The following is a 14,963-nucleotide window of genomic DNA, read 5'->3' as shown; positions in this document are numbered from 1 at the left end:
CTTCTGTGTCCTTTGTAAAGCCAAGAGACCGAAGCTGTCCATTTATTCACAACAGCAACTGAAGCTGCTGCTGCTCCCCAAATGGACCACCCCTAAGGCATCGGAGGTAGCTGTGGATGGATGCCCATTCAGTCCTCTGGCCACAACCACGGGTCGTGCCAGCTCGTGTGGCACACAGCCTGATCTGCTGGCAACTAGATCTCCCCCTCCACCCCAACCCATTCCACACAGGCCACCTGAGCCCAGCTTCCATCACTGCTAACCTGAGCCAGATTCCGAGGGGTGACCTCAAGGTGAAAGGCTGACCCTGTTACCAGCTACCTGAGCCTGTCTGGTGCCAGAGAGTGTTTACACTGCAGCAGGTTGCAGGGGGGACACTGGCTACTAACAGGCATCAGCACTTTTTATCCAAACCGGGTTATCTTTTATCTCATCTGTTTGTTGGCTTCTTGCAAGGTCCACATGCTGTCTGATGACAAAGAAGCTGAGTGGGGCAAAGCATCGGGGCTGCTGACAGAGGTGATGACAGCAAAGCAGGAAGGGTTTAAGGTAGGATCGTAAATCACCAAGAGGGAGAGACAGGGCCTCACTCACACAGGGGCAAGCCGGGAGGGACTCCACTGAGGCCAGGAGGGATACGCCAGTGTAAACATGCAGCGAATCGGGCCCAACATTTCCCGATTGTTTGAAAAAGGAACTGTGGGGGTTGGGGGCGCTTGCCAAACCAAGCCAAGGGCAGGCTGCCATCAGGCAAGGGCAACCTTTGCTGTTTCATTCCAATGCATCTCTAGGGAGGAAGCAGGAAGTGAAAGAAGCATTATGTGGCTTCTTTGGTGTATGCGTCTCCTATGAGAGGCAACTGTGGTTGAATGGATAGGACACCAGTCTGGCTCTCAGGAGCCCTGGGATTTGCTCCCAACTGGTCCACTGGCCTGCAGTGTGATCTTGGATAAACCCATTTGGCTGTCTTGTCTATTTAGATTGTAAGCTCTTTGGGGTAGGGACTGTCTCTCACAGCATCTAGTAGAATGGGGCCACAATCTTGGTTGGAATCTCTAGGTAATGTTGGGGTTTGTCATTTGACAAAAGACATTTTGAAGGACATTTGTTGGGGTCACAATACTTTGCTTGCCTAGAGCATTTTCCATGCACACTAATATTAGAACATGGGAATGGCCATGCTGGGTCAGACCAAAGGTCCATCTAGCCCAGTATCCTGTCTTCCGACAGTGGCCAATGCCAGGTGTTTCAGAAGAAACGAACAGAACAGATAATCATCAAATGATCTATCCCATATCGCTCATTCCCACCTTCTGACACAGAGGCTAGGGACACTGTCCTTGCCCATCCTGGCTAATAGTCACTGATGAACCTATCCTCCATGAATTTATCTAGTTCCTTTTTGAACCCTGTTATAGCCTTGGCCTTCACAATATCCTCTGGCAAGGAGTTCCACAGGTTGACTGTGAATCTTTGTGAATTAAGACTCTCAGCATCCCTGGGAGTTAGGCCAGTATTGTTATCCCTGGGGGAAAACTGAGGCACATGAATGTGTAGTGACACAGCCAGGGTCATGCAGCCAGTCAGCGATAGAAACAGAACTATTCTCAACTTGGCATCCTGTGCTTTAACCACTAGGCAAAGCTGCTTTGGGGAAGACAAACAGGTTTACAAACATAAGAAGTCTCCTTCTCCCTGCAATCTCTGGTTCATCTCTTGAACAGAACCTGAACCAAACCTTGCTGTAGGCTCTGAAATGTATGTCGGACTTTCCATTCCAGCCCTCACAAGTATCTCCCGTTGTTATGACTGTCTCTGTACCTTGGGCTACTAGCCACAGGAGTGGACCTAGGAACATAAGAATTTCCAGTGGATCAATAGCCCATCCAAATCAATATCCTATCACTGACAGTGGCTGGTACCAGATGCTTTAGAGAAAGGTGAGAAATCCACATAGACAATTTTGCAACCTTCATCCCATAGGGGTAATTCCTTCATAATGCCGGTTAGGGTTGGCTTATGCCCTAACAACTGAGCATTGATACCCCTTATACATATTTATCCTAGTGTGGGTGATGCTCTTCTTGCCTATAGAAATGCTGAATGATTTCAGGAATATTTTCCAGCTTTTTCCTTGGTGATATAATGGAGCCTCAGTGAGTCCCACAGGTTAGTCAGACATTGTATTTGAAAAGCTTCATTTCCTTTAGTTAATTGTGAAGATATTTTACAAACCCTCCTGATGAAGGCTGCTCCTATCAGATTTCTAGTTTAATGTAGCTTTTAAATGGTTCGTATCATTAACTTAAACATCCAGATTGATGGGTGCTAATCCAGACTCAAAACCCTTTGATGGTCACCTGCCACTTGTTCCTGGGAGTGGAACCATCACTATTGTTATTATTTGTGCTGCAGCAGAGCCTTGGAGCCTGCACCCTGGACCAGGGCCCCAGTGCGCTAGGTGCTGTACAAACACAGACCAAAAAGATGGTCCCTGCCCGAAACAGCTTACAATCTAACCATGATTTAACTGGGAATTGGTCCTGCTTTGAGCAGGGGGTTGGACTAGATGACCTTCTGGGGTCCCTTCCAACCCTGATATTCTATGATTCTATGATTCTATGGTAGCTGCCTATGCTATCCTAGCAATGCAGGGCTGGAAGGGACCTCGAGAGGTCATCTAGTCCCACTCCCTCCATCTTTAATAAAGTCTGCTGTGACTTTGCTCCATCTCCCTCCCATGATTTAATCATTTAAAATAATGGGTAGAGAAGATGAAGGGAGGTGTCTGGCTTACTCTGGAAACACTACTGAGCTATATCTATGAAGCTGCCTAATGCTGCACCAGCTGCATTGTACACCGTCCTGCTGTTAGTTACACAGTGTGGAGTTACTCCAGATTTACACCCAGGCAGCTGAGAGAGAAATCCATTCTTTTGAGCCCTGTATCCACAAGACTGGTTATTGCAGCAGCAATCACACCACATGGAGCCTGGTCTGGGTGGACTTGGAGATATCCCATACAAATCATTAGCCAGAGAGTGAAGAATAATCACTCCCCAAGCACTGCTCCAGGCTTACTCCTTCAATCTGGTTCTCCAAACAAAGGCCGCAAGAAGCAACCGGGTCTAAATATGAACTAAGTCCCCCTTGGCAAAAAAAGCAAAAGAGATGCTTCTCTTAAGTCTTGATCCAACAATGGGAAAAGTTCCCACAGACTGATCTGCCAGTAAGATGAGCATTGTGGGGGAAGCACCCATGCAGCACCAGCCTGCTGGAGTTGGTCATGTTTTTGGAGAAACTGGTTGAGAAGCCTGGAATTTAAGCTCCTTCAGTTGGGCTGAAAGATTCTAAAGAATCTGAGAACAATTTTGGTTAAAAAACACAGTAGTTGAAAATAGTCAACAGGCCTAACGGAGACTTTTTAATTGATAGTTTCTTCGTGTTGCCCTATAGTTAGAGGAAGGAGTAGGCTGTCCTGCCAGATATCCTAAGTGATGTCAAACAACTTATTTACAGGGGTAGCATTGTCTGGTAACAGCACAGGGCTGGGTGTCAGACCACCTGGGCTCCATGCCCTGCTCGGCTACTAATTTGCTCTCTGACCATGGGCATTTAGGCATGTGCTTCAATCCTATTGATTTCAACAGGCCATGTGCTTACTGCTATGCTGAATAGGGATGGGCTTAAGCACGTGCATAAATGCTTTGCTGAATTGGGACCTTAACATGTGGGCATAATTACCAAATGTTGCTTGTGAAGATGCAGCCAAACCTACCAGTGTGGCATGGGCGTCTAGCTCCACATGTTGTTCCTCCTTTCTTCCCCACCCACCCAACATATTGCATGCCAGTTGTTTTGCCTAGGGTCAGATGGGAAGGGGGTCCCATTGACAAGAGAATTCCACAACATATTTAAGAAATCACTGCTTATTTCTTAACCAGCTGCTCTAATTTTTCCTCTGGCTTTAAAATTATCCATTGATTTTAATAAATTTGTCCCAGACCCACAAGCACAGGCAATTAGAAACAAAAAGTAAATTGGACATAAGCACAAATGTGAAGGTAAGCATGTGCTTAAATGCCTTCTTGAATCAGAGCTCAAGTGAGTTTGCCTGGCCAGCTGTTTTTTTTCCTAGCTCTTGTTTTGATTGTGAATAAGGGGACAGAAGTGAAGGTCCCAAAAGATTTGGGACAAGATTTGATCCAGCCCTTGTCCAGAAAGTGAATCCAGATGACCACTGTGGAAGAACTGTCTTCTTTGTAATTTCCTTGGGCATATATTCTGTTCCTCCTCCTCTCTTCTGTTCTCAATCACTTTCATGGATGCAGCGTTGCCAGGAATCCTGAAGATGCCGGAGCCCTGAGAAAATCCCCCAAAGCCCGAGTCCCTGTCCAACAGCTTGAGGTTAGGTTGGTATGATAAACTAAATGCAACTCCCATCCCAGTCTTCCAATCATCAGTCCTATCCTCACTTCCATTCTCCCACCCCAAAATACCACATTCTGGGAGCCAGAAGTCTTACTCTATTTCGTATCCTGCCACCTCTGTTTTTTTGTTCTGTTTTTAAAGGTTTGATCTTAACAGAACTTCTCAGGGGCGCATTCGGTGGCAATTGATTTAAGAAATTCCTAGAGAGAAGCCTTGGAAAAATCCTCAGCGTTGCAGAACTGATGCAAATTACAATAGATGTAGCAACAAATAACCGGTAAAAGGGACTTCAGGGAAGGGTTGAGGATGGGGTACATTGCCTGGCTGAGAAGTTAGTGAACATTTCGAGCTGGAGAAGAGAGAGTCTGGGAGGGGATGATGGCTGTTTGCTGACTTTCCCCCTTTACAAATGAATCCAGGTGAATCAAAGAGCCTAGGAGGCGAACACCAGTCCGTGTTGTGAGCTTTATGGGACTTGTTCTGAAAAGTTCGCTCTCAGGGCCCAGCGCAGTTCTAAAACAACCAATTTTTGTTAATAAAACACACACAGTGTGGGCCATTCCCAACATGAAATCACTGCACTCCAGAGCTTTCGGGGGTGGCGGGCGGAGTGAATACTGCTTTGAGCCAAAAAACCGGACTTTATGACTCCCCCACTGGCCTAAACTGTAAGTGATAATAATATTCTGATTCTTGGCTTGCAATGGGAATCAGTTCCCAGAAAAAGGCCAGAAATGATCCAGCCCCACCAAATTGTAGTTTAAAAAAAGGGGGGGGGGGGAGCAACAGCCTCATGCAGAAATGTTTGCACGTTCCCAGAATCTAAGCTAATTTTGCACTCAAGGTTCTATTCCCCCAGCGAGGCCACGCCCCTTCGAGCGTTGAAGCACCTCCCCGGCCTCTCATTGGCTGGGCTGCGAGGTTCCAGTTCGGTGGCTATGGCGGCGGAAAGGTTGCCTTGGCCACGCATCCCTGTGTGAATGCATGACGTTCGCAAGGCTGGCGCCAGGCTGTCTGGAGCGGAGAGTTAGATCAACACAGCTGGAGGGAGAGGGACACAGCTGGGCAAAGGGAGCAGATTCCTCAACAAAAAATAGGATTGTGAGAAAAGTTCTTAAACAAAAACAGTTCAAACAAAAGCCTTAATGACATCCTTTCATAAAAATAAAAAATGCAAGGAGGACGGGGGGGGGGAGGGGTTTGGAGGGAGGGTAGGGAGCAAGAGTGGGAACAGAAAGTTCAGGGATGCTCCGGGGCTGCCTGTCCAAACAGCCAAACATGTTGCACACAGAGAATCTTTGCCACCAAAAAAAAAAAGTTATTTGAAAAATCAGCCTTGGGGATATTCCAGTGCCATCGCTCAGTTCCTGGAACGAGGCAAAAATGGGGTTAAAGATGGAATGTTTTGGGGGGGGGGGGTGTGAATAAAAAAAAATGCTCAGGGCTGGGGCACAGGGCTGGGAAACATACTCTGGGAGGCCCTAGGGCTGATGGTGACTTGTATGAGTGTTAAGAAAATTTCAAAACTTAACATAGAAAAAAAAATTGGAAAAAAAAAGTCTTTGGACAGTCCAGGCCAATACCCCAGATTCTGAAAAACAGGTTAAAGATTTATTATTTTTCTTCAAAAACAAACGAAACCCCCCTGCCCCATCAAGTTCAGGTTTATTCGCCAGCTGCCACCATTTGAATGAAGGAGGTTTCCCAACAAACTTGGAGCGAGGGTTGAAAATATCTCATCACAATTTATTTCCTCAGGGAGAGAGGGGTTTTTTTTAAAGGCCTTAAAATGAATCCAAAATTAGGGAGTCTCCCTAAATAGGAGTGAGGATTGGCAGGGTCAGAGGACTACAGGAGGGTGAGGGAGGAGGAGAAAATAGTGGGGTTACCAAAAAATAATTACTTTTTATAAAGATTTAGTAATGTGCAATCTAAGGTCTTGAAGGAATGAATAATTTAACTAGCTTTTCCATTACACTAAACAACCCCCGGCCCCAAATAAATATATATTTAAAAAAATCCATTGTGACATGCAGTGTGACTGCATTGTGACTGCTTAAAAACATGGAAATTGACCATGGTTAGAGTTGTATACCCAAGGGGGTTGGGGAAGTGATTTTTTCCAAACTTAGCTAAATGTGAAAGCAGAAGAGAGAAAAGCCAAAAAAAAAAAAAATACAGTATGTTTTGTTTTGTTGGAAAAACACACACACACAACCTAGGGTTTAGGCAGATCTGGAGTAAATTGTACTTGTGGGCAGGCATAATTTACTCCAGGTGCCCTGGCCTCCCCCACAGCCCCTGAAATAATACAGTTTAAGAAATTGTATTAACAGAAATAGCAAGCAAGAGATTTGGGAAACCAGTAATGGGCTAGGGGGGAAATTAAATGGCATACCCCATTGTCATGGGCCATAAAGCAGTATTTCCATAGCAGTTGCCCACTCACAAATAATCAAAACACATTCCAAAATAAAGAGCTGGCCCTTGGAAAAATCTCCAGGCTTGGGATCAATAAATTATATCACACAGCCCATTTGAGATTGATTTTTAAAATCAAGTTAAAATATAAAGAGAACTTTTTATACCCTCCCTCTCCTCAGCCTCCGCCCCACCTTCCACCAAAACTGTTTTTTAGGGCCTCATTCGACTCTCACAGTTACTCTGGATTTACACCCAAATGTGAGTGGGATAAGGCCCCAAGCGAACTGGGTCTTGTCTGCACCCCAAAAGTTGGACCCACCCATAAAGTTTTGTCTTTTTAGTTAAACCGATACAACCATGTCAATTGAGTTTTTTTTACCCTGTTCCTGTTGTTTCAAAATAAAATAAACCCCTACGTATATAGATCCCCCCACAACACAATGTTTCTGCAGTCAAAGAGTTGCTGACCCAAATCTGGTTTCTCCACGGTAACCTCAGCTTTACCGCAAAGCTTTTTTATTTTTCTGGTCACAAGATCATTCCTGACGGCAGAAAGTCTGGAGGTCATATGAGCAGCAAAGTGAGGAACAAGGCGCCACTAATTCCTTACTAGAGCCCCCTGGGAAAAAAACAAACCACCCCCGGGGAAAAAAGTCCCTGCCGCGAGGGGCTTCACGGCTTCGGTGGGTGCTGAAGTTTGAGGGGCTGCCCCCTGGGGCTGGGCTTTGCAAGGCGCGCTTTGAAAGCCGGGTTTGTCTTTTCCAGCCAGGGCTTCTTTTTTTTTTAAAGGGGCCGGGAGAGACAAACGCGGCAGGGGAGAAGAGCTCGACTTGGAATTTTGAGCTTTAAAAAGCAAAGAGGGGTGGGTGGGTGTGTGTGTGTGGGGGGGGGGGGGGTTGATAGCTAGGCCCGCCCGTTTGCAATCAGAGCTTCCTCATTCCTTTCCTGCCCTGGGCTCTTTGGTGTCAGGCGAAGCCAGGGGAAGCCGGCTTCGCCATGCAACCAGCTTGTAAGCGCTCAATGCAACATTTCCCCCGGCTGCCACCAGAGAGGCAGAGGGGGGGGGGGGGGGGGGACAGCGGCGCGGCTCGTTTGCATAGAAAGGGGCGGAGCCGGAGCGGAGCGCCCGGCGTATAAAAGGCCGGAGGGGGGCGAGGCGCAGGCAGCCCGTTGCACGGAGGAGTCGGGGTTTGGGCGCCGGGATTGCACCGCGGGAGAGACGTGCAAGCAGCCAGCCGGGGGTGGAGGGGAGGATCTGCCTTCCCGAGACACCAGCCCAGCGCTGCCAGGCGTCCGCCAGCCCAGCCCAGCCCGGTGACCATGAAAGCCATCAGCCCGGTGCGGTCCGTCAGGAGCTGCTACGAAGCCGTGTGCTGCCTGTCGGACCAGAGCCTGGCCATCGCCCGGGGCAGCCCCAGCAAGAGCCCGGCGCTGGAGGAGCCCATGAGTCTGCTGTACGACATGAACGATTGCTACTCCAAGCTGCGCGAGCTGGTGCCGGGCATCCCCCAGGGCACCAAGCTGAGCCAGGTGGAGATCCTGCAGCACGTCATCGACTACATCCTCGACCTGCAGATCGTGCTGGAGGAGCAGGCGAAGGGCCAGGGCCAGGACCCGTCCGCCGAGACCTCCCTCCTCTCCCTGAAGGTAAGGACGGGGCCCCGGCTGGTGACTCTGCATGGTAACATTGGCGCTACATCGGGGGCACCTTTCCCCCAGCCGGCTAGTGCCCTGTGCGGGCAGGAATCAGCCTGCGAGGCTGCTGCCCTTTTTCCCCAGGGAAGAAAAATCCCCCCCCCCACACACACACACCAGGTCCCCCCCTTGCTTACTTCCCTTCTCCTCTCTGCAGGCCTCTGAACTCGCCTCTGAACTGTGCTCGAAAGATGAGAGACGCTTGTGCCATTAATGTCTCTTCTCCCCCCCGCCAGGTAAGACTTGGACCACGCGCTTCCTTGTCAGTTTCCATCCCCAGCCCACTTCTCCGTCCCCGGGAATTCGCGTGAGTGGCTTGACGCTAGCCAGGGAGGGATGATTTTAAATCGCCCCCCTTCGTGCAAGCCACGCTGCTTGGCGCTGGGCATCTCTCGCGTCTCTTCCCTTGCGGTTGATTGAGGTTGTGGGGTTTTTTTAAGCAGCAACTGTAGTGGAATGAGATCTGTAGCCATTGTCCCCAGTTCAGCCTCTTCCCAGCTCCTGCAAATGGGGTCATTCTTGTTACAATGTCCTTCTTTTTACAGCGAACTCTGCAGCTGCTTCAACGGCCCTGTTGAAATGGGTAGAATCAAGAGGCTTTTTTTTAAGGGGGGGGGGGGATGTTTTCAGGCAGGAAGGCACAGCCAAGCATGTGTCCCTCCCTTCTAATCTGTGTAATTTTAGATCCATCTGTAGAGAGTTAGGAACAGAAGGGCTTGTCTCTTTTTTTCCTTTTGGTGCCAATTAGCAAACCTCCAGCCTGAGTGTTGGTTCCTGATTCCTTATCAGCTGGAGGTAAATAGAAGTTTCCTCTCTCTGGCGCCAGGATGTCTAGTGCAGACCTGCCTGTGATCTGCTCTGAATAACTGACATGTCTTTCTCTCACATCCCCCGCCCCCTCCCCTCTACCCCTATTCAGACTGCAGGTGTGGGATCACAACACTTGGCTCTCTCCAAGGGAGGTGAAGAGAGACCTTGACTTGGAAAGGATCAGACTTCAACCCCATGAATCCAATAATGGAGGGACCTCAGCCTTTATCTTCCAGATATTGTGTCTCTGGAGCATGTGGTGCAAGGCATTGGATGCTTGGCTGGTTTTTTAGTACTGTTTCTGCTTCTTGCCTGAAAATAAATCTCAACAGGCCAGGAAAGACTTTTGATTCTGCTCCCTCCATCCCCCATTCAGAAATGGATCTGAACTCTTGAATTTAACCGCCTCATTGCACAAGGGCAAGAAAAGCTGGGAAGTCCTGACTCCTTGCGCATCATCTGCACTGTAAGATCAGTGTTTTGTGTTCACAAAATCCCAAGTGTGCTAGACTGGCTTCCCAGTCTTTAGATAGATATCTTTTAAAACATGGCTGGCTATAAATGAGACCACAACATGCTTTAAAAAGACTTGCAGAGATGCAGTTGTATGTATATTTTGGATTATAGTGTGATTTTAAAAAAAAAAAAATCCTTACGGGGGCTGGGTAGGGGGTAATACCAACAAGAATTTCAAAAATGAGTTGTTCTGGGGCTGTGGCCCCATGTTTATTGTTGAACTCTATAATAGAGTATAATGTTTGTACCTTTTTTGCAGGAAGGTGAATTTCTGCGATCATGCATTGTACTTGCTTTATAAACTTTTTATAAAAGTTAAAAGTTTTTACATAATAAAATTAAGTTTGTTTTTTGACTAGTCCTTCTCTTCCCCTAAAATTCTGAAAGTCACATCAGTCTTCCTTCCTTGGAATGTGAAACCGCTTTGGGGAGCGAAATAACTTTATAAAAAGCAATTGCAATAAGATTGATCCATCCGTATTGAGTTCTGCCCACTTCACATTGTCTATGAGAGGAATGACACAAAATTAGCTATATTTGAATCAAGTTGAATTTGCAGTTTAGTAATTTTCTGCTAATAGTGCTATTATGGGTTAAAATGTCAAATCATGTATCCTAGTAAGGATCAACCTTGTGACTTAGTAAAACTTTAACCTCTCTTTTGCAGAACAGGACTGTTAGTGGGTCAGGCCTATCTTAACTATCAGTGTGAGAGCCATGTCAAATTTTGAGTTGATGGTGATTTGGGGCATAAGGTGGCCATGGACAAGAGTATTTCCTTCTACCTTTATTCTGTGGGTGTACTGTGCGGTGTGGTGGTTGGGGTCCCCTACCCCTTTCTGGTCTCAGTAGCCTAATAGTTGATGGTATCAACAGTGTCACAGAGAAGGCCTTGAAATGGCTTATGGACCCATAATTGCTTTGCAGACAGTCCTGCCTGGGTGTGCAAAAGAAGCATAACTGGGCAAGCTTTTTTAAAAGAATTTTTCTTTGCCCTAATGTGCCAGTCCAGTTTGTCTAAATATAGAACTCAGTGCTATATTGCACAGCATGCAGGTACATGAGGGCTGGGTAAAACTACAATTAAAGGCTTAGAGATGATGGATTGGTTTCTAGTGGAAACCTTATCTCTCCTCCCCCCCCACTTGGTTTAAAGTTGTTTAGCCTTTACCTCCTTCAGCTTGCCCTGTTCTAGCTAGCTTCCTCCAGGTTTTCTGCAACAGTTGTGATCCCACAAAGGCCAGGCTAAGCAATCTGAAAAATCATAACAGGAAGAACTGGGCTCGACTGCTGTCACAAGCTATAGGTTATGGGAAGCCAGTTCCATTAATGGAATGCTCAAGAGGGATAGTAGATTTGTTACAGCCCTGGTTGATGAGCACTAGACAGATTGGCTGTTGGTGTTGTGCTATGATCTGCCATCAGACAAAATGAACCAAGTTCCCTAGTGCTGAAACTGGGGTGAATACACTCCAATAGGTGTGGACCGTTCCAGCTCCCTTGAATAGAGTGCGTAACAAGAAGGCCTAATTACCATGTCACAAGGACTATCTGCTGCTAAACAAACTTCTCTGCTGTGGGTTGTTTTTGCTTGTGCCCTGGCAGGGGTGGGGAGCATGTGAACCAGCCCGGGGCGGAGGGAAGTTGTAGTGCTTTGAAGTATAGAGGTGCTGTCTTGACCCCTTCAGTCTCACCCTTCTCTAGGCAGGCCAGAGTTCCTCCATGGGAGTTTTTAATACCTCATCCTGTGTAGAAATGAGTGGTGGCCACTAGGGCTCTGCAACTGTCTAATCGGGTTAACCAGTTTGCAGGGTTGCTGCAGGCTGCTCCGGCGCTCCAAATCTTATTCTTGAAGATACAGCAGGCTGGGAGAATACACTAGCCTTTTCAAGTCCGTGAGATACAAGCTTAATTATGGCTTGCAATGCTGGAAATCTCAATAGTTCCTGGACTGTCATAGGCTGCTTCCAACCAAAATGGAGGTGACAGTTGTTTGAATTAATAAGGTACCTAATGATACTGCCGTCACTTTTCTCTCAAAATCTTACCTTTGGGGCAAGGCCAGTAATAGTGTGCGTAAGTCTATGGAGATGTTAAGTCACTTACCAAAGGTCATGGAGCAAGGGACAGAACTGGCTAGAGAACCCAGGAGTTCTTAACCACTTAATAGACTCTTCCGTAGATGTGAATAGAACTCAGGAATCCTGGCTTCAAATCTCACTTGCTCTCAGCCCTAGATCCCCTTCCATAGCTATGAATAGAAGAACCCAGCAGTCTGGTCTTGCATACGCTGCTCTAATCCATGGACAACATGTCCTTTTTACAAAATTATCCAAAACCTCAGAATTGTCCTCCTGCGATCTACACTTTTCCATTGGCCTTGAGCAGAAATAACCTGGAGCCCACCTTGTAAGTCAGCTCAGGTACGGACCCTGTCAATAGCTGCCAAGTCATTTGAATGCATAAACAGCTGTGCTGTAGCCTTGTATCTCATTGCTCAAAGGTGCGTGACTGGCCTATCTGAGAGGGCATGAACCCAGATGCTTGATTGGAGTTGCGTTAGCCAGAAGCCTGTGTGGTTGCATAGGTCCCCACCACCCATGTCCCTGATCCACTAGCCAAAGAGCTATCTCCTCTACCTGTATTCCTATCTCTCTGGTGCCAGTAGCCCATGGTAGAAGGAATGCTGTAGTTTCCCTCTGCTTCCTGATTGGAGAGTTCTGTTTTGGTGCCATTTCTGGCTTCCTAAGGTAAGTCCAGGGGGATTAGATGTGGCTATGGAGACCTTACAGGGTGGGGTGGAGGTTTTGAGTTGAGGATGCAGTTAGAAAGTGGCACAGGTCTGAGAAGAGGACAATATGGCTCGGGGGTGGATGTAGGCTGTACAGTCTTTCACCTTTAAATCAGTGGTTGAAACCCAGCCTTGACAGGTAATGTGCAAAGGCCACTACTCTTGTTCCGTGGTGTATGTGAAATGAATTCCTGATCCTTCTCCAGTTCCCTGTTGGGAAATGTCCCAAAAGCTTGGGGGGAAAGTTAGACTTTTACAGAGTGCCCTATAGGTTGCAAATTGGCAGCATAGTCTAGTGGTTTAAGGCCCTGCAACCAGGGGACCTGGTATCTGCCTGATGGTGGGCAGGTCCCTGCACCTCTCTGTGCCTGCTGCCGCCCTTTATCTACCTTATGTATTCAGACTAAGCTCTCTGGGACAGGGACTGCCTCAAGCTGTGTGTACAGCACCTAGCACCATGAGGCCCTGCTCCTGGCTGGAGTCTCTGGTGGTTACTGTAATATAAATAATGGTTGTGTTGGCTCAATGGGGAAGCCAATTCCAAAGTTGATGGTCCCTTACTGAGAACGCCCTGATGTCAGTCACCCCTCTCGCCCCCAATTAACCCAGGTCAAGGGTTACCAGCTTGCCTACCTTAGCAGCTGTGGAGTCAATCATAGCAGGAGACGGTTGGTCTCTCAGATAAGACCAAACCATTTAGGGCTGTGTAACTGGAGATGTTGCTTTGCCTTACCTGACCATAGCCATGTGCATGTATGGACTTAGTGTGACTCCCTCATCCCCCATGTAACTGCACTGAAGTCAGGGTGATGCAGTGGATAGGGGATTTGGACTTGGGAGCTAGCCTTTGCTTTGCCACTATTCATCTGGCCAGGTGCCTTTCTGTCTCAGTTTGCCCCTCTATAAAATGGGTAGAATGACACTGCCCTCTGGAAAGCACATTGTAATCCTCTGAGGAAAAGAGTATTATGGCATCAAGGATGAGTTTGGCATCACGATTGGTAACGCAAGCTCTGTTTTCCGGGAGATGCCATTTAAATTGACACGTACCATCGCCTCAAGTTCTAGGGAAGAGCGTGAGCTTGCTACCAGGAACATCCAGTGAAGGAACACGTGAGTGGAAGGGGGGTGTGGGTGTGGGTGTGTAAAACTACCGGCTGGCAGGAACCTGGAGAAAGCATAAATACAAGCCCTAATGAATAGTGGTGACAGGCTCGTTTGTGAGTGATTTATTATCACTTTAGGTTCCAGTGGGCAGCATGGATTTCCTGCAGTCAGACCAGGGACAGAGTAAGGCTTGGTCCACAGTTAAAAATTAGATCTAGCTATGTCACTCTGTAGCTATGTGAAAAATGTAACCCCCCTGTGTGTTGTAGTTAGGTTGACCTAATCCCCAGTGTAGATGCAGCTAGGTGGACAGAAGAATTCCTCCATTGATCTACCTGCTGCCCCTCAGAGAGGTGGATTAACTTCGGTAGCAAAATCCCTTCTGTCGAGGCAGGAACATGGCTGCAGCGACATGCTCTAAAACTGCGGCGGGCCTGGATCAGTCAATGAAGCCGGCACTCTACATCTGCTTGTGTGTTTCCTTTCTGCTCGAACCCAGAGTCTCCAGTCCTGACGTCCCCTTGTAGGCCTGGTTTATGCTACAAAGTTAGTCTGGCTTAACTGCCTTGCTGAGAAAAACTGCATGTCCCGTGCGTTGTAAGTAAGCCGCCTGAAGCCCCAGAATTCTTCCCTCGACCCAGCTCCTGCCTCTCAGGTGGATTTACTACCGTGACAACGTGATACGTGTTTACACCGCTGTAGCATTTCTAGTGTAGATGTACAGGGTGGCCCTGTTACCAGTTCAACAAATTATTCTTATGAGCCACTCTACACATGTACAGCATGTGCTCTGCATGGGCCAGGCTGTGAATCCCTTCCCCATGTCTCTGAGTCCCTGAACTGCTCATGTGAGTAACTCCTCACTAGTGTGATTAAGAAGTTCACGCTCTGTTCCTCCATCTTTAAAACACACAATCGCGGTGCCTGGCCAAAGGGAACATCCTAATGTTCAAAATGCACTTAAGGATCACTTCATCCATCACTAAGATGCAGCCACCTCAGGGTGGAACACAGCAGCTGCGGCAACCTCTAAGCAGAAACAGGAAGTGAAGAAACATCCAATAGAAACTGCCAGGGCAGAATTTTAGTAGGGCCTAATATAACTCATGCATGCTTGAATGTGGCCAGAGCACAAAAGTCTCCGGAGAACTTTGGTAAACAGGGGCCCAATCTAAAGCATCTGAGCAGT

The 14,963-nt window shown here is 47.6% G+C and overlaps 1 protein-coding gene across 1 annotated transcript; it reads left to right on the top strand.

Annotated features, from left to right (window-relative positions):
* Positions 1 to 8,007: 8,007 nt before the first annotated feature.
* Positions 8,008 to 10,228, top strand: ID3 (inhibitor of DNA binding 3). The gene is made up of 3 exons (XM_073317816.1): positions 8,008 to 8,502; positions 8,708 to 8,786; positions 9,470 to 10,228. Exons 1-2 carry the CDS (start codon positions 8,176 to 8,178, stop codon positions 8,762 to 8,764), a joined length of 384 nt encoding a protein of 127 aa, XP_073173917.1. The 5' UTR covers positions 8,008 to 8,175; the 3' UTR covers positions 8,765 to 8,786; positions 9,470 to 10,228.
* The last annotated feature ends 4,735 nt before the right edge of the window (positions 10,229 to 14,963 follow it).

The sequence above is a fragment of the Lepidochelys kempii genome, chromosome 19, assembly GCF_965140265.1.
Source record: "Lepidochelys kempii isolate rLepKem1 chromosome 19, rLepKem1.hap2, whole genome shotgun sequence".
NCBI classification, from domain to species: domain Eukaryota; kingdom Metazoa; phylum Chordata; order Testudines; family Cheloniidae; genus Lepidochelys; species Lepidochelys kempii.
The sequence above is the reverse complement of the archived record's forward strand: the minus strand, read 5'-3'. Positions and strand labels throughout refer to the sequence as shown.